Here is a 24380-nt window from a genome sequence, read left to right as displayed (position 1 = left end):
CTTCTACTTGGGTGATGGGGGGTGTTAGAGCTGCTGTTGCTGGGCATATGCAGCACTGCTTGGGGCTGAGAAGACAACATGTAACTCTGCAGCAGAGGGGGACAGCTACATCTTAAGGGGTTGCTTCCTGTGTCCAGATTGATTCTGGCTTTGCAGACAGTGTGAGATGACAGCAGCCCACTGTTGCCTTGGGGCAAGGGGAGCAAGGTGAAAGGAGTAACCTGATGTTACAAAAAGAGCATCAGTAGAACTTGGAGAGAGGATCCCTTCCATGAATATATTCCAGCAGTTGAGGTGCAAGAACAAGCCAACAAAAGCTGGCCAGCTCTTGAGGGAAATGCAGCTTCTAGAGACTGCATTTTCCTGGTAGGGGTTACTTAGGCAAACCTGAGAGGGGCTGAAACTGAGATGGCAGCAGGGAAGATCATGAAATAGCTGAGTTTTGGCCATGATGATTTATACTGAATAGTCAGTGTACAATTGTTACAATCTGAACCTACTCTAGACTTAAAAATTGGGCTCTGTCCACAGCAACCCTGTAAGCCTAACTCAACTGATGAAGGTTTTTAATTAGTCTGTTTTTTTTAATGCCTGTGACAGCAAATGTTCTGGTTTCTCTGCTCCATTCTTCTCCCCGCTGAGAAGTGCATGGTGTATACCTCCTGTGCTGTGCTAGCACTGTGTGGTAACAGGTTAAATCATTCACAAGCCTGCTAGAAGAGTTAGCTTCTCCTGGAAAAATAACATGCTACAGGTACCACTTACTCCCCCAGAAAACAATCAGCAAATGTCTTGAGAGTATGTGTTGGTGTGAGAAGTAGTATGGGTGTCTATATATACATATACACACACATGCACATGTGTGCCCTTACTATTCTCTCATTTGAACTGCTATGCAAGCAAGATGCCCTTGCCATAATAAGTGTGAACACCAGGGGGAGAATCCCCACTGAACCCCAAAGCACAAGTTGCTCTTGAGGAGCTTCCTGAAGAGACTGAATGTAATGTGAGAGCAAGCTGTGGAGTGGCAGGAGATGTTGAAGGAGGAGATTTTGCATGCATGGCCTCCTTGCTCATTCTCAACATCCCCCTCCCCTTCCTTTGGCTTCTCTCAAATGTCCTAGCTCTGTGGGTTTTGGTGGAGGCTGGGGAGCGAGTGCAGGGTGACAACGCTTTTCTCTGTCTTGGTTTCTGATGGATTGATTTTATTAAAGCCAAGAAGCATGCTGGCTATTTACAGCATAGCTTGGGCCATCTTCTGTCAGACTTGTAATGCAGAGAGACAAGCTCAGTGCTGCTTGGCTTCTGGAGAGCGGGGGAAGGGATTAAATGCACTTTTCTCCGTTGATTTATGTCCTACACTGAACATCATCAATGTTCTCTCGAATCCACTCAACTGTTTGAAAAGCAGCAGCCTGTTTGGTCAAGTGTGGGGAGAAGTTCTGCAGAAATCTGGCTCCTACTCTGCGGCAGATGACAAATATATAGCTGTTTTGTAGGGACTGTTATATTTGCCTGTTAATGATAGCTTTTTTGTTATCTGCGTATGCGAGGTGGATATACTGTTCAAAACTTCTTCTTGCTGTTAGAGCAGCTGTTTTGGAGAGGAGGAGATAAATGCTGCTTTTGTTTCCATCTGTTGAAGCTGGGAGGGGCAAATGAGACTGTTTAATGAAACAGGGTGAGGGAGGATAATGTTCATCTGTGTTATTTCTCTCTAATGGGATCCACCTGAATCTCAAGTCCTACTGTGTCCAGTGTAGCAGTGTTTCCTGCCTTCCAGTAAATATTTGAAAACCTTGTATTGTAATGAAGAATTAAGTTACTGAAGTCCCAGTGAGCTTCCAAACATGGTGCTCCTCATTGTGAACTTCATAATCATCGCTGTCTTTACTTTCACTCTTAGACTGAGGGCAGCACCTTATCCCTGTTTTTACAGGGGAGAGGTATAGGAACTAGGTTTTGCTGAGGTTACATAGGGAGCTAATAAGAGAACTTGGAACTGAAGTCTGAGCTCTCAAACCACAGGCTACGAGCCATGCGTATGGCCTGCTCTTCCTATCAAGTATTAGAAATATGTTCTTAGCTATTCTTAAAGGAAAGGTTTTTATCCTGTTTTCCCCTTCCAAAGCTTTCCTTCAGCTCCAAGTTGCAGGAGGGTGGATTCCTTTGATTTGCAAGTAGCTGTGCATCATGGACATTCCTGTATAAGTGTGCCTACTTTTAGAAAAATGTGCAGTTGCCATTTAAACCTGCTGAGGTATAGCTATATAAACCAGCTGTGGTCCTGCTATCTGCCTAGCCATGGCAACAGAGATCAGTATGGGATACCCACCCAAGTATTTACTCGGTTTGGGTGGTTTTATAGCTGTTGTGGAGTTTCAGGCTGCCCGTGCTGCTCTTCTTTTGGTACTCAAGAAGGTCACCTGAAAGCACTTTACTTTTCTGAAGAGCGGATGTATCCTAAGACATGGACTTAAAAGTGTAAGTATGACCTATTTGTGTGTAAAGTACTATAGATCAGAACAGTCATGTGTATGCACACATGTAAAACATCTCTGTTTCGGTGGCTTTGCTGAGAGCGGCAAGAGTAGCGTGGGCATTTCACTACAGCATAAAAAAAGCTCAGTTCTGGCTTGTTCAGTAGACCCATAGATGGTCAAAGCCACCTTCTGCAAACTCCTCTTGCTACCGCAATTGTTCCTTCTTAGGGTAACTGAGGGGTTTGTCTTCACGGCAGTGAAGGACTGCAAATGCCACTTTGTGGCTGGCAGTAGTCTGAATGTGTCCATATGAGTTGTGTCCACAGCAGTCACTAACTGTAGATATACCCTGTTTGCTTGATTTGGCCCTTTCTCTAGTTGGTGAATCACAGGTAAAAATAAAGATGAAATTTATTTTTAGGAATTTTTTCTTTTGTAGGAACTCAGACCTATTCACAAAGGGAAAAATGAAGCACACTGAAAATGTCCTACTGTAAGGCTAGAGGCTTAAATTTTGCAGCTTACTAGCTATAAATGGCCATAAAGATAATGTATATATGTGAGTTTATTTATCGCTTGGAAGAGCATGTGTGCTCTTTCCAAGAGTCTGTCTCTAGCCCTTGAGTGATGAATCTAATTTTTTTTTTCCACGCTGAGTCTTTACTGCCTCTGAACTTAACTATTTTGACACTAGAGCAACCCTCTTGTTTTCCTCCAAAGGTTTAGCAATTTTTTTTATATATTTTTGGTAGGAGTTAGCAGTACCTCACCCACATGACTGGTCTTCACTATTAATCCCAGCTGATGGTAGGGAGGGGCTCTTCTGGGAGGCAGCCATGTGGTGAACATTGAGCGCAGTGTTTTCCCCCCTCTTCTCTCCTTTTCTTTTCAGACAAGCAAAATTGTTCTGTGCTGCTGTAGATGTGAACTCCTTGCTGCACCGCCTCTGTCTCTTCTCTTCCAGAAACTCAAGGGCCTGAATTACGAGCCGTGGAGATCTAAGAAATCTCACTGAATCTGGATGGAATATGGACAAGGAGATGAATAGCAGAAGGAAAGAAACGGTGAAGTTCGTTATTTTTCTGGCACATGGATGCAATTACACTCAGTGCATTCCAGAGGCGTTCCTTTGAATTCTGTGCAGGTCTGCCTGCTGTTCCTGGGAGAAAGAAAGAAAAAGGGAGGAAAAGTCCCCCTCTCGCCTGGAGACGGAATGTCTGCACTTTCTATCTTCTTTTTAGGTAGGCTGGCTTTTTGGTCTTATTTTGTGTTGTTAATCAAACTTCCATGTGCCCTCTGCACAACAAAAAATCATTTATGGTGAGCTAAAGGAAGGGATTTGCAAAGAAAAACTTATGCAAAACTCTAATTTCAGTGCCGTCTGGGTTTATTGTAGATGTTTTTCTTGTTGTTTCAATTATTAGCAGGTTGATGATCACAGATAGTTTAAAAATGAGATGCGTTTTTAGAAGTGGTGGTTAAACCCGCTCCTTTTGGAATGTATGTTTTTGATTTTAAAAAGGGCAGTGCTTTTAAGCAATGAACTAGTGAGGGGCTTTAAGCTCATTGGGAAGGCAAGGTGAACAAAATGTCTTTGTTCCAGGCATAGTGTCAAGTTTGTTTAACTATTTTGCTTTGCTTAGGCATTTAACATTCTGATTTTAAAATAAAAGGGTTATTGTTTCCAATAGATGCCTCAGATTAGAAACAGATGTGCTAAAGTGTGAGAGGGAGGAGGCTGTGGGGGAAGAGGATGGGAGAAGGGAGATAGAAGGGAGAAATGAAAAGGGGAAGGTTTTTAAAAAAAAAAAGGGGGAAGAGGGCTGCTGAAAGAAAGACAAGAAAAGAGAGGTGACTGAACAGGAGGAGAAGAGGAGCAGAGAGCAGGAAAGACGACTGTAAAGAAAGAGGATAGTGAAGGCAGGAGGACTGAAGGGAGAGCTGTTTGTTAAAGCCGTGGCCTCTGGAGAAGGGGTTTGCAGCCCTGAGGTCTTTAAGGGGGCTTGCCTACAAGACTGACTCGGAAGCAGCCTGGGTCTCGGCATCTCCAGAGGCACCGTAATGTGATGAGTGAGCTTCTGTCTCCGTTCTGCTCACCAGATCGCACTGACAGGCAGGCAGCTTAGAGAAATCTGGTGTGGTTGGGCAGGGGCTGTGATTCCCGCGTGCTCCTGTTACCCAGGCACCTGAGGGCATGTGTGAGTGGGGGTCAGGTCTTTCATTCCCTGGGAAGAGTGGAGCCCCTCGGGGTGATGGGGTGGGCACAAGCAGTAGAAATGAAGGTTTCAGATGGGATGCTGGAAACCGATGCTGCTGGGGACAGCCCTGTCCATTAAATCTCACAGGTGTGAAACAGACTAGTGAGAAGGTTAGGTGTCCAAAAGACAAGGAAGCATCTGTAGAGCTGCTGAACGTATTGCAGAGAAAGGGTTTTGCTCCAGGGACTGCTGTTAGTATAAGGTTTCCTCCACAAGAATGTGCAAGGGAGCTCAGACATGCTGCAGGGTCTGCAGGGGGAGTGCAGGCAGCACCTTGTCCCCTCTGTACATTTGCCTTGACAATGTGTCTCAATGTGGTCGTGATACTTGAAGACTCCAGCAGCTAAGACGCTGAGGTTAGGGCGAGCAGCTGGGTTCCTGTAAGAGGTGTCTGGGATGAGTCTGTCCCACAGAAATGACCAGAAAAGTGGCTCTGCAGAAACTGAGAAACTAGGGAAGGTTACTTACCTTAGTGAAGAAGAGGAAGGGCAACTGCAGTCTTCTATCCACCCAACCTTCTTGAGTTGATGACTTGCCTCACGGAGGCCAAATGTTGAAAGTCTGGAGCAAACGGAATAAGCTCCCTTCACAGAAGAAGCACTTGTGGCTGTAACTACAGCTCATGACTAGTGCTGCTTTTATCCAGGAAACACAATAAGCTTTTATAATCATTCTAATTTCTTTGGCATCTGGGGTTCTCCATAATCCTAGTATACCAAAAGCACAAGGCGAATCCTGTGCTGAACCCATGAACTGAGTTTCTCAGCCTCAGCACTGGCAAGGGGCAGGGTGTTAAATGTCTTTCCAAAGCTCCCGGCAGAACCCAGAATGTTTTGTCTCCTGGCACCACAGTGTAGCCGTGGAACTGCCCTTTCTCTTGCCTGCTTTGTACCTGCCTTGTCAACACACAGCTCTAGTGTTTCTGCTCAGAGTCCAGCCTCATTCACCAATATTAAAAGGATGCTTCAGGAAAGAGTCGAGTGTTGTGGCCCGTGTTCCTAGATTGTGCGTGAGAGAAAGCAAGGAGGCTGGAAGGTCTCACTTGCTAGCTAGAGAAAGCCTAGTAGCGGCTTCACAGGAAAATGGTGAAAAGCAAGCAGCCACTGGCACTTTTACATGCTCTTTAAGCAAAAGACTTGCATGAAAGAGGCTTTGGAGAAGCCAAGCAAACCTGAAAGGTAGCCTGTTTTGGTTTTTCATTGCTGCTAAACATGTTTACAGCATGGCTAGTGTATACAGTCCTTGCCCTGGATAGGTGAACAGCTTAACAGGAAGCCAATTAGTTTTAAGGAGAGTTTTAAAATGAGAAAAGACGAAAAAGACTTTCCTAAGTGTGGGCAAGACCCATGACCCCACTTACTTCTGTTGCAAGGGCTAGGCGAATGAAGCAGAAGGGCGTGAGGAGTGGAAGGTAATACTTGCTAGGATGTATGCCTATGTGTAAGCACATGCATTTGCCTAGGTATTCACCAGAAAGCTAGCTTAATACCTCCTGTAATGATATGGAATCTGCTTTGCAGCATTCAGCAGTGGCAGGTCAGCCTGGGGCTGTGCCGGTCTACTGCCTCTCAGATGTCTGAGACTGGGCTTCCCTCTTACTTTAAGAGCACAGGCAACCTGCACTCTGGCCCATCACATCTCTTTGAGATCTGTCTTTCTCCTTAACCTTGCAACACCACATTCCAACACAGCCAAGCCTAAGAATGACTGCAGTATCATGAAAACCTTCATTACTTCTCCTAGTGAGGTTACTGGGAAGTTTCTCATTGATTTTTAATGGAACACTTGTGCCTGAAAAATAATATGAAGAGAAAGGGGGACTGTTTTAAGCAATCTGAAAAGTAAGCTGATGGATCTTATGTTCCTGCTGATTTTTCAGGTCCTTCCCAAATCGCTCAGAGGCTATTATCAGTGTATATGACACCATCTCCTGGTTTTCTCAAAGCTCCTTCTCTGTTGGCTTAGCCTGTTTGCTTCGTGATATACTTACATTAGAAGCTTGGTGGGGCAAGAATTCTGTCCCATGTTTATACAGCATTTAACAAAAACACTCTTGGCCCGGGACTGGAGCACACACAGAACAAATCTATGGCTGTGAACAGGGTTTTTGTAGAGGATTACTGTGTGGTTTTTAACTGTTTCTTTGAGTCTTTGCCATATGAAGGAGTGCAGATAATTACTGTTGGTGTATTTAGCTCAAAATAAGACTGATCTCCCAAGGATAGCTTCAAATCTTTTAATTGTAATATCTCACCTCTGGCAGGAGAATGCCAGAAGTGATCAGGAAAGACAGGGAGTGAATGTAAGAATCAGTCCAATAGCCCATGGTGTGAAGTTACTTCTGTGATGGGGCAAGCAGCTCTTAGGTATTCTTGTGGAGGAGCATACTACTAAAGGGAAGGGAGTGAAGAAAAGCAGTGTATTCGTTTGACACTCCAGGGGGAATTCAAAGTAGCAAGACATAATTAAGTGAGTTGCTATCTGGCAGGATATCAGGGTTAACACTTCTGAGACAGCCTAAAATTTTTTTCAAGCCAGAGATGGTTTGTGTCAAATATTTTCCATCAGGATGCTTGACAAGAAAAGCCTATTTTTCTCCAATGGAACTTTTTTATATGAAATATTTTGGGGTTTAAATGTTAAAAAAAAAAAAAAAAACTGTTCATAGTTTGAGGGTTAATTTTTCTTTTTTCCCTGTTTTCTTTTTCTGTTTTACTGGAAGAGAGGAGCAGGGGAAAAAATGTAATTTTACAGAAGTGAGGAACAGCAGCATCTTGAAGTTTAAGAGCTGAAATACTGAAGATGGATTTTTAACCATTTGGGGTTTAAAAAAAAAAACCTTCTGAATTTCCTGTGGAAAACAATTGGTCTTTTTTCCTGTTGTGCCTGTAGTGGACCTTGTCTCCTCCATACAGAATTGGTGGTCTGTTTGTACTGGGGTACTCTGGCCCACTTCAGAAGGACATTTTGTGTAACAGCAGCACAAGCTTCCCAGAAATGCTTGTCATTGCACAACTGGCTTGGAGATATTCTGATATTTATCCTGAGGATAAAAACAAAAGCCCCTGTTTTCCTCAAGGCAAATACAGGCCTTTATAAGGAACTTAGCAGGTTTGCAATCTGGGATTTGTTTAAGTTTTTAGGAAGTGCCTGAAAAGAAATGTAAACAGTCACTCTAACAAAGTCTCATGTGTATTTGTGAAAATCTGTTGTGTGTGTGATGTTAAATGATTGCAAGTGTGCCTAGTGCCCAGTGAAGAGCGGTGTTGCTAGCTGCTTTCTGTGCCTTTTCTCTCCAGTTGTCCCTGCAGCTTTAGTGAAATTGTAACTTAGATTTTTAAAGTAGTCCTCTGTCTTAGCTTAGGTGATAGCCATTGCATGTATGTGTTGCACATCAGTGCACATCTGTGATGTATTTTATACATACACAGAGAAAGCTCAGTTCTTGAGTGTTCAAAATTGCCTGTCTTGCATGCAGCAATGTGTTACAGAACAGAGGCCACTTTGGGTGCAGTGGGAGCTTGGCGGTGTCCTGTCTAAAAGATGAATGGGTCTTCTTTACCCAAACTGCTTCTTCATCCATTCTTAGAAATGGTTAGTTTACAGAAGTAGCTCAGCTAAAAGCCAAGGGTGAAGTCAGGTCACTGAGGGCTATGAATAGATACTTACAGGACAAAATAACAGAGAAAGCAGAAATGGTGAGAGCAAGAAGCACAAAAATGGAAAATGTGCAAACCAAGTGATGGAAAGTCAGGTCAACAGAAGCAAGGAAGATGCAATACTTGGCATCTTGTTCATCTGTTATACTCTGCTCTCCCTCCCATCTGATTCTCCAGTATTACTGAGCAGAATGATAAGAAGGGAGCAGAGCTCTAGCACTAACAGCATGCTTCTGCCAGTGAGGGGATCAAACCCTGCCTAAAACATGCTTTCTGTTTGGGCAGAATATAGAAATTGTATTGCAGTAGTGACTGGGAGCTCTAGCAATGGGTTAGCCCCCCAAAATAAAAATGATCTTTCACCCCGAGAGCTCACAGTCTAAGCTCTGAACAGAAAGCAGCTAAAGTATCCTTATGGAGGATGGGTACTGCCCTGCCTCAGCCGAGCCTCAGTGCTAGGTTTTCTCAAGCCACTTTGCTTTTTGGTGCCTCAGTTTCCCCACATGACAAATTAGGGAGAGTCACCTTTTCTTTGCCAGAACCTGCGAAGAGGGGTGAGCAATTCTAAAGTGCCTTGAAGGTGGTGAGTATGACTGGAGAAGATTTTGAAACAATTCCTGTCCTCGCCTGCTCCCTCATCTTCTCTCAAAAAGAGTTAGGCAGTTTTAAAAAGCAAATGTTCTAACTCAGCATTTGTCTTAATGGGCCAGAGCCACATTCATGGTGTCAGAATTGCTGTTCTACAAGAATCAATATACATTAAAGAGTATATTTTCAGCCTGGCTTTTTTATTCCCCTGTAACTGATGTCCACATTTTTGTGGTTGCAAAACAAGTATGGAGCCTTAATATGTGTGCCTTGTCCCTGAGTTTGACTAGGTAGAAGTTGAGATTAGTGCCTGCAGTTTAATTGCCTTTGGTAGAAAAAGGTCAGTGAAAATTTTGTTGTGCTTACAATACGCGTTGGTAGAAGGGAGGCTGCTCTCCTGGAAACAAGTCTCTTGAAATGGAACGTGCACAGTTAGAGGCAACGGATGGCAATGGCTGCACACTGCATTTGGTCTCCCATAATACTGCACTGCTGCTACTTCTGTAGCATCCCTTGTGATAAGTGTTACATGGCATGTTTATCAGTCTCTGGATAATTAATTTAATCTTGCAGTGATATATTGGTCAGAGAAGTATATAAAGTGTATTTTAGAGGAGGAAATGAAGGCACAGGTGGGTGCATGCTCCCTCATGATAAGGCAGTGCTTTTGCTGTGTGGGTACAACCCTAGCAGCGCTCTTGCTCAAAGCCATTTTCTGTGGTGTTCTGTTCTAATATATCCTGGAATACAGGCAGAAGTAGTGACGATCAGATCAGCTGCAAACAGCTGAATTTGTCAGCCAGAACTTTATGAAGTGGAGGTCCTTGTGCTGTCACCTGGAGGGATGACTTCTAAGGAGAGATGGGGAGGTTTGACTTGATCTTAACTTGCTAGTAATATGTTTGGCAAAAAACGATGTGATAATGGGCTTTATAGCACAAATGTGTTGAGAGACCCACTCATGATGTGAATGACTCATTGGTGTTACCAGAGGAGTCCTCACAGGAGATTTTGGGCTGCATGTGTTTAGTCTCTGAATGACTTTGCTTCAGGAAAAATCCTTTTTTTTTGTCTAGCATATACCTGCAGTGTGATCATCTGTAGTTAAGAGATGTTTGCTTTAAGCTGCTTGGCAGAGCAGAACATGGAAGCCAGGTACTGTAAATGACAGACTGGAGTCCCTTGCTCTGGGCCATCTTTCTCCATGACCTTTGGTAAAGGGGAACATTTGCATGTCTGCCCTAAAGCACGTGCATCTGCATTCATTCAAAATATAGCTGCTGCTTGTAAATGGTTGCTGGGATCAGGGACGTAACTGTGCAACAATAAGCCTTCTGTCAGTGAAAATGCCTGTCAGATGCTTTTTTAGAGGTAAATGGTGTGCTTTGCCAGAGTATCTGAAGATAAAACCAAAAGCAACAGGTCAGGAAAGCATTAGGGACTGTTTAACCTAAGGGACTGGGAATCTGGATTCAATTCCCTGCTCTGTTTTAGATCTTGCCAAGCCATGTAGGTCCATCCCTCTGTCTCTCTTCCCCCTCCCCGCTGGCTTGGGCTTTTCACTAGCCTTGACTACTTAGGCTGTAGGCTCTTTTGGATAGAGGCTGTCTTTCCCTATGTGCCTGAACAGCATTTAGTGCAGACTGGGATGGTAAGAGGCCTTTGCAGAACTGGAATACAAAAATAAAACAAGTGATTCTGTTCCTTTCCCCCTTCGTGCCTCAGTAAAAACATCAGAAAGAGGTGGTTTTCCAGTACTCAGAATATTTATGAGATGCGTGCTGGCTGTCTCATAGCTCAGACTGCTAGGCTATTTTTTTTTGCGTTTTTAAAGCCTTGATAAAATTTTAAAGGCCATAGAAATCTTTAATATAGAGATGAACTTTATCTGGAGGATAGGGCTGCAAAGCACCAGGAAATGGTGGGGTGTGTTTGTGTGCGCAGGCGGGGAAGTGTTTCATATAACACAGCAAGCCTTGAATATTGAGCTAAAACAGAGTCAGGCACTTCTTTTTTTTGTTTCCAAAAAAAATTGCAGGGTTTTCAACCTTGAAGGGAAATTACTTCACGACTTCATTGTTTAAATTTAGGTTTTGTTTTGCGGGGGGTGGAAGGATCGTTAGACTTGAAGCAAAAGCCTTATAGCCCAGGGACTGTCACTTCTGATTACTTCCAGTGACACTTCCAATTATTTCCAATCACAATTCCAGGGACAAGAGGAAAAAGGAGTCATGTTCTCCAACATCAGGCCTTTTTCTGAACAAAGGACCACGTATCAAACCTCTGCAGAAAAGGAGGTCCTGAGCCAGCTTCGGAGTCCTGTTATGCTAGGGTAATTCCAGAACGAATCTGCTGAAGTGAGACTTAAGGCCAGTGTGCGGCAGAGTGCTGGGAATCCTGTGGTAGATCCTGACTTGTTGGGTAATATTAAGGGAATTGCTTCATTTTCCCCGGGCATTAACTGGCAGCGGGACTCATTTCAGTGCAACAACATGCAGCTTCAGTCAATGCCTGTTAAATGCTCCGTGGGTCTTGTATGAAATTAAGAGCATGTAAAAATACCGTTCACAGAGTCAAGAGGTTTGTGCTCAAAATGGGAAGCAAGTCTCTGCTGATGAAACTTGATTGACTTTAAGGTGACTGTGACAGTGAAGAATGTGGCCCAGAGTGTTTCATCCAAGGGTAAACCAGGAGCTATGAGCTATTTCCTTCAGAAAGCCCCCCGGTACTGAAAGGCTGGAGGAGGTAGAGGAAAGACTGAGGAAATAAAATACCTCAGGGTTTGAGCCTTCAGGCAGGAGTTGGCTCTGCTTTTTCTAATGGCAGTCAGGCAATGGCTGACCCCAACTGTATTGCAGCGTGGCTTTGGAAGAGTATATTTTCATTAGCAAAGTGCAGAAATGGGGTTCCAGATCAGTGGCTTGGCATTATCTTTGCACCAAGGCCTTCAAAGCCTTGCTGAGCATCAGCTCTGTAGTTTGGTGTTGTCTGTTTGTCTGGAGTAGGCCTGTTCCACAGCAGTGCCCCCCACTTCTGTGACTGAGGGGCCACTTGCATGAGAGCTCAGTGCTAATGCCCTAGGAGTCTCAGCATTTCACATAACTATCTGTTGTAGTGAATCCATCCAATCTGGATGGGTGTTTCAACAGTGCTGCTTTGTCGTGCTCCAATGTGGTCTGCGCTGTGGGCAAAGCCTGTCTTTATTTCCATTGTTTCAAGCTCTTGCTTAGAGACAAAGAGGATTTTAAAAGGGCAAAGCATAGTTCTTCTGTTGACAAATGCTGTAATTTTTCTTATTTCTTTTCCAAATGGAGATTGTAAGCAATTCAGAGGACTGTCCGGTCAAAGCAGTGTTCAGGGTGTCTAGATTCCTTTCCTGGTTTGCCAGTGACTCAGTGATATAAGTAATTCCAGGCTCCATTTTTAAGTGCCTGTTTTGAGTGTCTTTATTTCAAGCGGTGAACTTTGTAATAAAGGACCAGCACTTCTGAAAACATAACTCCAGGGCCTCATGAACTTGACCGGGTCAGACCAACAATGTGCTAAGCCTGGGGCCCTTTAAGTGTCTGAAGTTTTAAGATGCATTTGAAAATTTTGGTTTCAATGGCTGTGTGCCTCAGCTGCTTCCCTTTAAGTGTTAGAGCAGTCACAAATGTAGTAACTCTCCTGCAGCCAGGGTGCTGCAGAAGTGTGAAGTGATAGCCTGTTAAAATACTCCATGTACTGTTTGGGGGAAGACAGTGCTGCAGATCTGAGTCCCCCCATCGCGGCCACTCTGGCAAATGCATCCCCGGGTTATTTGGCGTTGTCAGAGCTCCTTCCACTTGACCCAAAGCTGCCCCTGAAGCAAACAGAAGAATTCTGCAGCTGTTAGTTAATTCAGATCCACTCTGACTTGGTATAAGGAAAGCTGAAAACTGAAGTCATTTGCTCTGCAGCTAATAATCCTGTGTTGCACAATACTTCTTCCTCTAATTACATGAGCTCCCATTTTTTCCTCTTTAGTAATACCCTGGGCCTGTTGCTTCCATTGTGGGATACCAACGCATGCACACCCATTAGTGAGCAAAGGCATTGAATGCAGTGGAGGCTGCAGTTCTTTCTCTAGTGTGTTTCTTTTTCAAGTTGTTGCCATCTTTGTTTTTCCCCCATGTCCTCTTGACTTAGGTGAAAGCACCAAATGAGAGGAGCACTGCAGACTTAAAAGCTGGCATAGTAGTCCAGACTATGCTAAACCTAGTTCTATTCCTGCTTGCTGTTAGAACAAGGCAGGCACCAGCTTAGCATTTATGCTTATGAAGCCCAGGCAAGATGCTTCTGGAGCTTAAACTTGGGCAGTGACTAAGCAGGAAAAACAGGAGTCTAAGGTATTAGATGACAACTAGATGAGCTGCTGAGGGTACTGGTTTTTCATGAGCTTATGTGAATTAGGTGTGGCCTGAACAGAAAGCGCTATCTGTTAGCAAAGTCAGTATGCTTTGCCGAAGGTCCTTTCCACTGACCAGTCCTACAGCGCAGTTAGGATGCAGGGACTTGTCAGCATCTCTGGATCACAGCACATGAAGCCACAGAAGAGAATGCAACAGAAATCTATCTTACAGGCATATCTGAGAGAGCCTTGATATCCTGGTATACACACAGTTACAGGCATTTTAAAGCAGTCTTGTAGACAGAACTCTGTCCCTCTGCAAGATGGACCGTCAGGAAATCAAGGGCAGTTTTGAGAATTGCTAGAGGGTCTGTATATCAGAGGACAGAGAATTTTACTCCTGTTATCCTTGAATTTATTTTAGACTCTTAAGTAAAATGTCTCTTCCAGGAAGACAGTCAGGCTTGGTTTGAAGACCTCAAGTGGTGGGAAGTCTCCCATCAAATTTTCACCAAGATTATCCATCTTACTAACATGAATGTTTCTGGCTTCAACTCTTACTATGTTTTTTCCTCTCTCAAAACATCTGCTGTTTCCTCCCCATGAAGATATTTGTGTTGTAACCAAGTTGTCTTGGTCTTTCTGATGAGCTAGATTGGCTGGGCTCCTTCTGCTTCCCCTTTTATTTAATACTGGCTTCGCTTAGAGAAAATGAATTGCTGTAGCATGAAGCAGACTTCTGCTGCACCTCAAAGGGTGCCAGGCACCACATGTTCCTGCCAAGATGCTCAGAACAAACTTTAAGACTTCAGGTTTCCGAAGGACCTGTGTTTGGGCCTTTCTGAAAGCAGTATGGTATCAGGGCATTTTCAAAAATCTCCTTTTAGTTATTTTTAATCAGTCCTTTCTCATTTAGAGAGATATTTATTTCCTTGATTTAACTGTTGTGCTTTGGGGCTTTTTAATATGTTCTTGCTTTAGTTTTCTCAGCTCCTGGAACAATTTGTATACTAAAGCTTTTTAAAAGGAGTTAAAATGAAGGTTGCCAAGATTCATATTCTTTATCTCCTCATCACCTCCTCTCCTACTTAGAAACATCTTTGGGTGTAAAGATGGGGAGCGGAGTTGATAGCATTCATGCACATGGAAGGATTTGTTTAACTGGCCAGTTAAACAAATAACACAAGATGCCAATATCGTCTGTATCCCCTATTAGTGCTCCTCTGAGAGCTCCTGAACACATGGACTGTTCCCAGTTGCTCTTGCAGGCTCTAATGGAAACAAACCAGGCCACTTGCTCTGTGTCTCCAAAGAGAAACTGAGGCACTGAAAAAACTCACATGTGCTTTGTTCTATAAAACAAAATAGCAGTATATGGCACACCCCACCCCAGCTCAGAAGAATCTGAAATGAACAATAAGAAAGTTTGCTGCAAGTGATTTGTTACAGCTGAAACAATTACACTGGGCACTTGGCATATACTTTAAAAGCTGTCACTTAATGGAGGCAGTGTTGGGCTGAGGCAAGTTCTTTATTTTCCAAGTGCCTGCCTTTCCTGAGTAGGAAGATCCCTTGATTCCAAATTTTTATCACTTGGCAATGCCATGTGACGTGTAAGATCTGTGCCCCTTCCTGGCAAGGCAGAATTCTTTAGCTATATTTTCCCCTCACTTCCATCCCTGCAGCTTTGTCAGCAAGGACAGCTGAAGCTGTCTGAAGCTTCTGTGTGGAATAGGTAAGAACTGAGCCCACTCACTTTTTGAAAAGATGACATCTAGCATCCTTTCAGTACAGTCTGCCTGGCAGAGGTTTGGGACATTCTTAGCTTTTCTTATAGAGTCTATCCAAGCCTCTTCACCTGTTCATGCCTTAGTGTCCCAGCCCAGTTATTAACAACTCCCTCATGACACTGGGCCTCCTCAGCAAAACCCTTTGGTTTCTGTGGAGAAGAATCTATATGGTCTCACTGTTACCACTTAATTTGTAATAAGCTTTTATGTAATTGGAGAGTGCATGATAGGCTGGAGACCATCAAGGGTTTGTGATTTGCCCTCATTGGATAAGGTCTCAAAGTAGCCAGGCTAAGAATCAGTCTGAGCTATAGGAGGAGAAGAGTGTAGTGCAGCTGCATATTTCTGATCTTGAGGGAAGAGCCCTGCTCACTGCCTTAAATCATTTTAGGTTTTATTCTTTTGTGTCAGCACTGTCAGTGTGTATAATGCTCAGCCGAAAGAGGCCATCTTACCCTACCGAGAGGAGGACTTAGTGAGGAATCCCCTTCAGCGAGGATGTGGCAAGCAGATTGATAACATAAAAGACAGGAAAAATATCCCAAGCCAACCTGCATAAAATTAGAACTTGATTATGATGCAGAATTTAAGAAAAAAAAAAATCCTCTGCTACAGGGAGCTGGTAGAGCCCCCCAATGGGCAGCATTTCTTGCCAAATCTTGCATTATAACAGTAATTGAGCAGGTAATGATTATATATGCTTTATAAACGCATGCCATCAGTTATGTTCATATTGTGCGGACAAGGAGACTCCAAGTAGTAGATGAATATTCTTTTTGCAGAGATTTTAAATAGTCACTGTTCATATGTTCTCTATATCCACTTCCAATTCAAAGAAAGTAGCACCTCATATATGAACAAGGAAAATGTGTTAGCAGTTGTGAGAAATTAAAGGTTTTGGAACAGTATACTTGCATTAGTGCTGAGGTGTGCTATGTATGTGGGGACAGTCTGGCCCTGTGGGTGGAGCAGTGTACAGAGGCTGAGTGGAGCTCTGTTCATTATCCAGCTTCCTGTCTCCTGGGTGATGGTGAGCACGACGTTCTTTCTGTGAGTCTTCAGGTGGAGATGCTGACTTCCCGTGTAAAGCAGTGTGACTGATGCATGGAAAATGGTGTAGAAAACTTGGCAGTATCTGTATTGCAGGTGAGATGGAAGTGTTTGCAAGTAGAACCAAAGATGGGGAGGCAAAAATCTGCAATTCTACTTCCAGCTCCAGTGGTGACTGGCATTAATTATATAATATAATAATATATTATACTGGAATTAAAACTTTCTGTAATCGCTTTTCATTGATATTGTTCAAATTGCATTGTTCACTAACTTGCCCCTCTCATTTCAACTATAATCCTAGCAGATTGTGTACAAGGGTTTTCTGAGCCTTAGCTTCCTCATCTGTAAAAATGGAAGTATCTTGTCTTATTATATAAAGCAGTTTATGGTATTCAGAGAAAATGTGAAGTATTGATGAGTAGCTTCATTATTATCAATCCTGCCTTTCTAAAGACCTTGTGGCTGCTATCTGTTTTCATTTGCAATTCATTACTCTGCATCATAACTGTGTGCTCTGTCTGACAGAGCCAGTTCTTTCCTTGCATTTTGGGAAGCATTGGAAACCTTCAGGAGTCACAGAAGTCCTGACCTCAGCTCTCTATGAATTTTGTAGGAAATGCACTCAGCCATACTTCCTAAAAGAGGACTTGCCTGAATCCTGTCTCCTGCGTTGAGAATAAACAGAATCCAGACAACTTAATCTAAAAGGAAAATGTTCTTTTGAGGATAAACACTCTGATGAATAAAACATTTCTGAGCCAACCCATGACAATTCCTCTCCCCTCGCACCATCTCCCCAAACAGCAGCTTCCATACTGAGGGGAGCCAGAGGCAGCTGGCTGTCAGTTAAGGGGTTGTGTGAGATGAAGAGAACTGGCCTCATTGCCAACTAGACTGTACATCTTGCCCAATACCCTGTTATGCCTGCTCCAGTCCTGCTGATACTGTAATCATCCCAAATGAGCCTTGAGGATCAATAAGGACTATACAAGTGAATGCATTTTATTTACTTGACTGACTTTAGGCAGACAAGATACTCTGGTTTTGTTTCTAGATATTAATGAGGACCAGACATGGAGACTTGGGTGGTCTGGGGCCAGTGAACTGCTGTTATCTCCAGGATGGGTCATTTTATTTCCTCTTCCCTCCCACTCTAGTAGGCAAACTTCATAAAGTATTTGCAACATTACAAAGCTGCAAAAGAGCTTTTCCATTTGCTGAGCTCTCTGGGCTGGAGAAACACAGAAAGCAGAGGCTGAGAGGGTAAACTTAGGCTTGCGACTGGGAGAGAATGGGTGTATAGCTCATGTCACCCCAGCAGATATGGGAAGGAAAGAGCTAATAGGCATGCTAAATGTGTGATTCTCACACTTATAATTAGACTGTTTCCCAGACGTAATGCCAACATCTAATAAGCATGTCTTGCAGAATAAGAGGCACCATGTGAGTTAGAATATCCAGTTAGCCTGATAGCTTGTTTGCAGTAATTTTCAGGAGCTGATCCTGAGGGGAAAAAGTACAGGAACTGGGTAAAAGTAAGAGGCTTTCTTCCCTGGCCAGTTGTTTCCAGGTGTTTGCAGTCAGTATTTTGGGGACCTTCAGAAATGGAGGTTTAATTGATACCCTTAAGCTCATCCTCCAGGACTTTGTGCAGGTTTCTTTTCTAGAGCATCACAGCTGCTTTCCTTCTGAGCTGCACATGATACTCCAGAGAGAACTCATGGCACTGAGCTGTAGTCCCTTCTGTGCCTCTCGAGGGCCTGGCTGCACTTGCTTGATAACTGTATGTGCACTATTCTGTCTACAGTGCTACTTTATTCCCTTCCCCCCAGCTGCTCTGTACCACTGGTGTACTTGGAATGGAGGAATTGTCTCTAGTGGAAGACTTTGCATAAGAGACTTGGCTCCACAATAGGCTCGCTTTGTGACCTTGGGATAGTGCCATAATCTGAAATATGAGTGACAGTACCTACATCTTGTGAAATACTGTCTGTGCCAGCAACAGAGGGGTCCGGTGGTTTCATAGACACTATTCATATGCCTCTAGTAGTACAGGTATGTGCCAGTTAGACTTGTGGCCACTGAATACAATGAAAAAGTCATAATGGTGTGCTTTTTAAAAAGCCCTTCAGGTACGACTCAAAGACACGGGAACCTGAGGGAGAAAATGTATGTACTAGTTGCCAGGAGAAATATGGAGACTGAGGAATGTCCCCAGACAGTTATGCATGTTTACATGAAGTTCCTTAGCCCCTTGTCATCTCGTGACAGCAAATGACAAATGTGCTCATTTAGCCATGCTTTCTTCTTTGGCCCACAGGTTTGTCATAGTTGTTCATGCCCTGGATTCGGTTCTCTGTGTGCTGTTACAATTGCATCAGACCCTGTCTGACAGATGCCTTGGAAAGTCTACAAAAACCCTAACTTACAAGTATTTCATTTTCTTAACATGAATTCATTTGGTGAGTCAGACTCCTTCTGCATGGAAATAAGGAGGTAGGAATTACTGGACCGGATCAGACCGACAGTTTATCTAAACTGCTATTTCTCTCCAGCCTGGTCCGGTATCAGATGGAGGTGTGGAAGAAAACCTGTAACTGACAGCTGTGGAACAGTATGCTTGTGAGGGAAACGTATTGCTGAACTTGGGCAGTTAGGCAAAAATAGGTGTTTTTATACTTGAGAAAAAAATCTAATATAACTTTGGTTCTGAGCCTTTTGGCTGTCTAATGTCTTCCTCAATAGAGGTTCAGCATTTTACATCTATTTTCTTGTTGCCAGATGCTCTGTTTTGTAATGTGCATTCCTGAGCAGAATGGGTTGTCTTCGTTTGCCAGTCTTTAGTACTATAAAACTAGGTGCTTGCCATCCTGTCTCCTGTCTTAAGGGAACTAGCCACTAATGATGCCTGTTTCAGAAATAGAAATCTTTCTGCCCTGTGTGAGACTCAACTTTTCCAGAAGGGAAAGGTGGAAATCTGTTACTTCAAGGACTGCAGACTCCTTTATTTTTACTGTTTCCAGTTTGTGGGAAGAGGCAACGTATTGGTTTTTGCAAGTATTGCAGGTGTACCTCTGTATTATCAGCACACTGTGACTGCAGGTCTTCCTTTAGCAGGTTTTAGGTGCCTGACAGAAACACTACATGCACAGAAAAAAATGGGAGGCTATTTGGCGTGTACACCCCTTGGACATTAGGGAGACATATCCAGCTTGCTATGGAAAAGAGGGGTTATGGAAATAGTGGGTGTGTGTAAGGGATGTTTCAGTGTCAGTTTACTGAGATTTCAGAGGAAAACATATTTGGGCAGTATCTGAGCATAGCTAAAAGGCATGGAAAGTGGCTTAGTATATAGGTCAGCTGAACTTCAATGAATCTGATGAACTGGATGTAGCAGAGAAGATGGACTAGAGAATCTCTGATTGATAAGAGTTAAAACTAGGCTGGAGAACCTCTTAAGGAATTTGTCTTGGCTTTGACTTTGAGTTTCATGCAGCCTCAGGAGATGTTGTGAAGAGTTGGCCTTTTGGATGCCCCTGCAGCCGTGCTGTTTGTTCTGCCTGTTCCAGGACAGCAGAAATGCATAAACTGGAGTGTGGCATTTTGTTTGGGAGCTTGTGCCTGGAGAGAGCCTCGCTCAGTCTGGGTCAGGGTAAAGGTCCCTGCATTAAACCACTGGCACAAGGCTGCTTTTCAGCTTGTTGAAACAATGCAGCCAAGCGGAGTTTAGCTTGAGGAAGGAATGTGAACTGTTTAAGACTGGGAGATGACTCTGGGCTGTGCTGGCTGTCGGATATATACAGAGCTTTGTCAGAATGTGCTGTCTCACAGCTCTTGGCATCTCTGTGTGTTTTACCTGATTACCATTTATAGTAAATGTTTTGTGATATGCACCAATGTGTCCAGGCCAATGCAGGCACAGGGATGATATGATGGACACCTCCCCAGATCGAGAGGCAGGATGCTATGATTGACCCTCTGAAAAGAGGAAGAGGATTAAGCACAACTCACTGTTATATAAATCCTACCCCCACTTCTGAATGAGCCCTGGATCCTAATATCAGCTGACAGCTAGGCCTGGTTCCTGATAAACCTCTCCTCTCCCAGATGGAGCCTGAGGTCAGGACAGCCCCTGCTCCTGGGGAGGCATAGGAAGCAACAGGAATTTAGTGGGAAGAATGCACATAGGGGTGTCCAACTGCCTTGCCTCCTGTTACCATGAGACACTAACTCCAAATTCTATGGTGTGGCCCTTTTTTATTTTTTTAAGTAGCAGAGGTAATTAGATATTTGTTTTTAAGGACTGTTTGATTAGACATCTTTTCTCAGAGGGCTTTGTAGCCTAACAGATAAGGGCCAAATAAGAGCTGGTAGCTAGAAGTTGAACAAATACAGAATGGAAATCAAGATTCAAGGAATTAACAGTAAAGTTAATGCACCACTGAATCAGTCTTTCAGAGTGGAGCAAGTAGGGCTATTTCTTCGAAAGACGCTAATTGAACCTTGAGCTATTAAACTCTGTGTAAAGGTTATGGTGACTTTGTGGTCTCTCCTGTGCTGAAAATTAGTTTGGATGATCAACACTGTTCTACTCAGACTTTTAAAAATCTATTAATCCTTCATTCTTATAATCATATGGCAGATTGAGACTTGATTCAGTAGCACATGGAACTAAGCATGTAGGGTGTTCCATTGAAGTTGTGCTACAGGCTTAAAATTTGCTCGAAATGCTACTGCTAATGTTACTACAAAACTCTAGATCATTTTGAGTGCAAAATGGGCAGGAATAAAGTTAGCATAGTTGAGAAATGAAACTGAACACCACACAGATGACAGTTATTCAGGATCACCAACAACTATAGCAAAACAAGAAGACATAACAAAAGCCACAGTCTGTAGTTTGTAGTCTGTCTCCATGCAGCTTGGTTTATTTATACAAAGATGTTTTTCCTACCCTCCTATTCAACTCAGTTTAATTGTCCATATACATCAGTGCTCAGCTAAGCATAAAAAATACTTGCCCTGCTACATGTGCTGTTTTATCTGTTCAATTCTCACAGAAATATGTTGGGTTTTTTTGATTAATCAGTATATCAGGCCCTACAGGGTCAGTTTCTACAACCATCAATAGCCAATGCCATGCTTCAAAATGCATGATTTCATTCTTTCTTTTTTTCCTTCAGTTTGTTCTTCTGTTTTGCAAATATATATTTTTTTCTTATCCGTTTAAGTTTCTTATTGGAATAGAGGCCTGAGTCATCCTCAAATCTTATGTAATTTATTCCACAGATATGGACAAAGCTCCCTTCGTTCTTTGTTTTGAGAAGCCTCAGGGGGTTTGAGGCTTTGTCAACCTCTCCAGTTGCGTTTTTTTTCCAGAAACTTGCTTAGCAGACAGAAGTCCATGTACCAATCTTTCCTGTTTTCTTTTTATGCCCACAGTTTTTTCTTCAGACTGAATCAATTCTTTAAACAATTGTTCTTTCTAACTACATAGCAGCTATCTGAATGTTACACCAATAGAGGAGCCTGCTTTAACTGCTTTCCAGAGTACCAGGCAACAAACAAGTATTATGCATATAGACCTATAGAGTATTTTAGTATGGCTGCCTAGCATTTTGCAGGCTGTGAGTAACCTAGTTCGTATTCCTTTTCACTGTATCTGCTCTTCTATTGCTGTCTTTCTGTATCGGTTTTGTGCCTTTTTCCATTTTCTTCCCATTTTTCTGAAATCTGCTTCTTAGTCTCTGCTCAGGAGCATATAAAGCAAGAGTAATTTGAACCAAGTACAGACTTTAAGGCTTACAAAATCTGGATGCATTTGAAATTATTTTTCACACTTGTATTGCTTTGCAAAAATGTTTAGCTCTTCAGTCTCTCCCCAGCCACTTGATAATTCCTTCTGAAGATGTTCGGTCTCACAAGTTCTCTTCTCAGGGCTTCTGCGTTGGTCTCACCCCACCCGTTGTCTTTTTCATACACAAATGTCAAGATATCCAGAATTGGGAGCCTGTCTTATTTTCCGCTTTATGCAGCATCCAAACAAAACAGATCATTGTCTGAGGCTTAATCTTAATCTAAATAATAATATCAAGTTGTACATCTACTTATCAGAGAAGGTGTTCCATTAGCCAAATACATCTCTGGAGTCAGGAAAATAAATGTAGAATCTGCTTTTTACTAAGGAGCAATTTGACCCTAAAAACAAAAGCCTCAGATGTGCTCTATTTTTTGACTGCCTAGGCCTTTGAAATACAGTCAGATTTTCCAGATCAAGAGCTTTACAATAGCAGGGGGGCACCAGACTGGTGCTGTGTTTATATCATGCTTATTTTTCTTTATTTGATCTTAAAAGTTCTTTGGGGGAATCTCTTATCAGCTATAAACTGTGGTTGCACTTGTAAATAAGAAGCAGTGACATTAAAAGTAATTGACGTTAAAATGTTGTGACATTAAAATTAATCATGTTTGATGGATGCTAGAGACTGAATCCACAAGGCTCCCGGGTTCATGTTTTAGCAAGTTTTGACATTCATTCTCCCCCTCAGTTGCTGCAGCCCTTACATAACGGCTTTCCCCACCTGCCACTTTGTGAGACCTTGTGCAGGGAGGTGTTATGGAGAGAATGGACTCTGAATCAGATTTTGGAACTACAGCAAAAGTTTGGGGTAAAAAAATCATCAGCCAAACCACTGGGCTCTCTCTGCTGAATGCCCTTAGCATAAGGCAAAGGGTGTTCGGGGTGTCGAGTTCCTCACTGTTTTGCTGGTAGCATCACAGTCTCTTATAATGCTCTGGGCATACGGCAGGAAATGCTACAGGAAATGTGCAGTATGTTTCCTAAGCCAGAATGATTAAAATAAGGGGGATTTGCTATGCTTCCACCTGGACACTGTGCATCTAAATAGCCCTTAAGACTTAGGGCTTTGACTCCGGTCGCAGCACGAGCAACTGCCTTGCCCTGAGGCATTACAGTTCCCCCACGCTGAAGTGGGAACTGGGTTGGCTGAAGCATAGCCCTTTGGCTCTGTTACAACAGCAATATCAACCGAGAGAGTCACAGGGGAGATGGATAGCAGTGGCAACACCTTGACATTTGGGATGATCTGAATTTACTGGCTAGCTTTGGGACCCCATCTTCTTCCTGTACCTCTAGGCTGCAGAGTACTGGCCTTCATACTTGCAAAAGATTTAAGGTTCTGGCTCTCTTATCAACTCCTTTGGTAGCTTGGGATGAAAGGGCTTAGTATCAGTATCTCAAAATCAATGCAGTACTTGAGACTAATTGGTTTCCTAATCAGCAGCATAAGGCCGAAGATGAACTGGACCACTGGGAAGTTAGCAGAAGAGCTGATGAAGTTCTTTTGGAGTGCTGGTTCCCTGTGCTATGGCAGTTCGAGGCAGAAGAAGCCTTGCAAAACCCTGCCTGCTCTTGCCATATGAATTGGAATTTTTGTTGCCTTTTTTTAGTAATAAGGGAAAAATATTTAGTTTTCCTAACAATTGTGCAAGGTTCAGCAGGAAATATTGTGTCTGTTGCCAGGTCTGCTCATGTGGCACTAGCACTAAGTGAAAAAGAAACTGACTGGTTTTCTTTAGGTCCTCAAGTTTCTCAGAGCTGGAGGGGATGTGGTATATATAACATGACACCTGCATTTTATAGCCAAGTTCTTTAGCAGCAGCCAGGAATATGGTGAGTGTCAAGAACGGTCGATGGCAGGTCACCATTCCTGCGTTTCTTTTGTGAAGCAAGTGTCAGGTGGAAATTATAGTTGGCTCCTCTGTGGCTGAAGCTTACCCAGATGAGGTGTTTCCTCTAGGCAGGGAGGGAGAGGGGAAGATGCAGCATTTCTCATTTTTGGTATAACGTTTTCCCATTTCCTTTTTTGGCAATGTGAGGCTGAAGGGGCCTCAGAAAAATGAACCGATGCATTGGGCAAGAAGCCAGCCACCTCCTCACAGCTTGAGCTCTGTGCTGGCTTTGCTTTCTGTCCTATTTGGAAACTGTAAGTAATAAGCTGACATGAGCTGATTTTCCCCTTTGGATTGTGCAGTCTGCAGAGGATGCCACTTCTGTGGAAAAGTCAGCACAATGGGCGGACTTTTTCCATGGTGCTGAGAGGTAATTTGCATGAGAGTCAGCGTCCCTTCTTGGAAGGTGTTACCTCACTTCTGTAAGA

At 43.2% G+C, this 24380-nt stretch overlaps 1 protein-coding gene across 1 annotated transcript in view; it reads left to right on the top strand.

The window, feature by feature from the left end:
• Positions 1-3327: 3327 nt before the first annotated feature.
• Positions 3328-24380, top strand: part of CLMP (CXADR like membrane protein) — a 46343-nt gene continuing 25290 nt past the window's right edge. The window contains exon 1 of the mRNA XM_013949614.2: positions 3328-3724. Within this exon, the coding sequence (XP_013805068.2) occupies positions 3577-3724 (148 nt within the window). The 5' untranslated portion in view covers positions 3328-3576. The remainder of the gene's footprint in view (positions 3725-24380) is intronic.

The sequence above is a fragment of the Apteryx mantelli genome, chromosome 23 (genome assembly GCF_036417845.1).
Source record: "Apteryx mantelli isolate bAptMan1 chromosome 23, bAptMan1.hap1, whole genome shotgun sequence".
In the NCBI taxonomy this organism is placed as follows: domain Eukaryota; kingdom Metazoa; phylum Chordata; class Aves; order Apterygiformes; family Apterygidae; genus Apteryx; species Apteryx mantelli.
The sequence above is the reverse complement of the archived record's forward strand: the minus strand, read 5'-3'. Positions and strand labels throughout refer to the sequence as shown.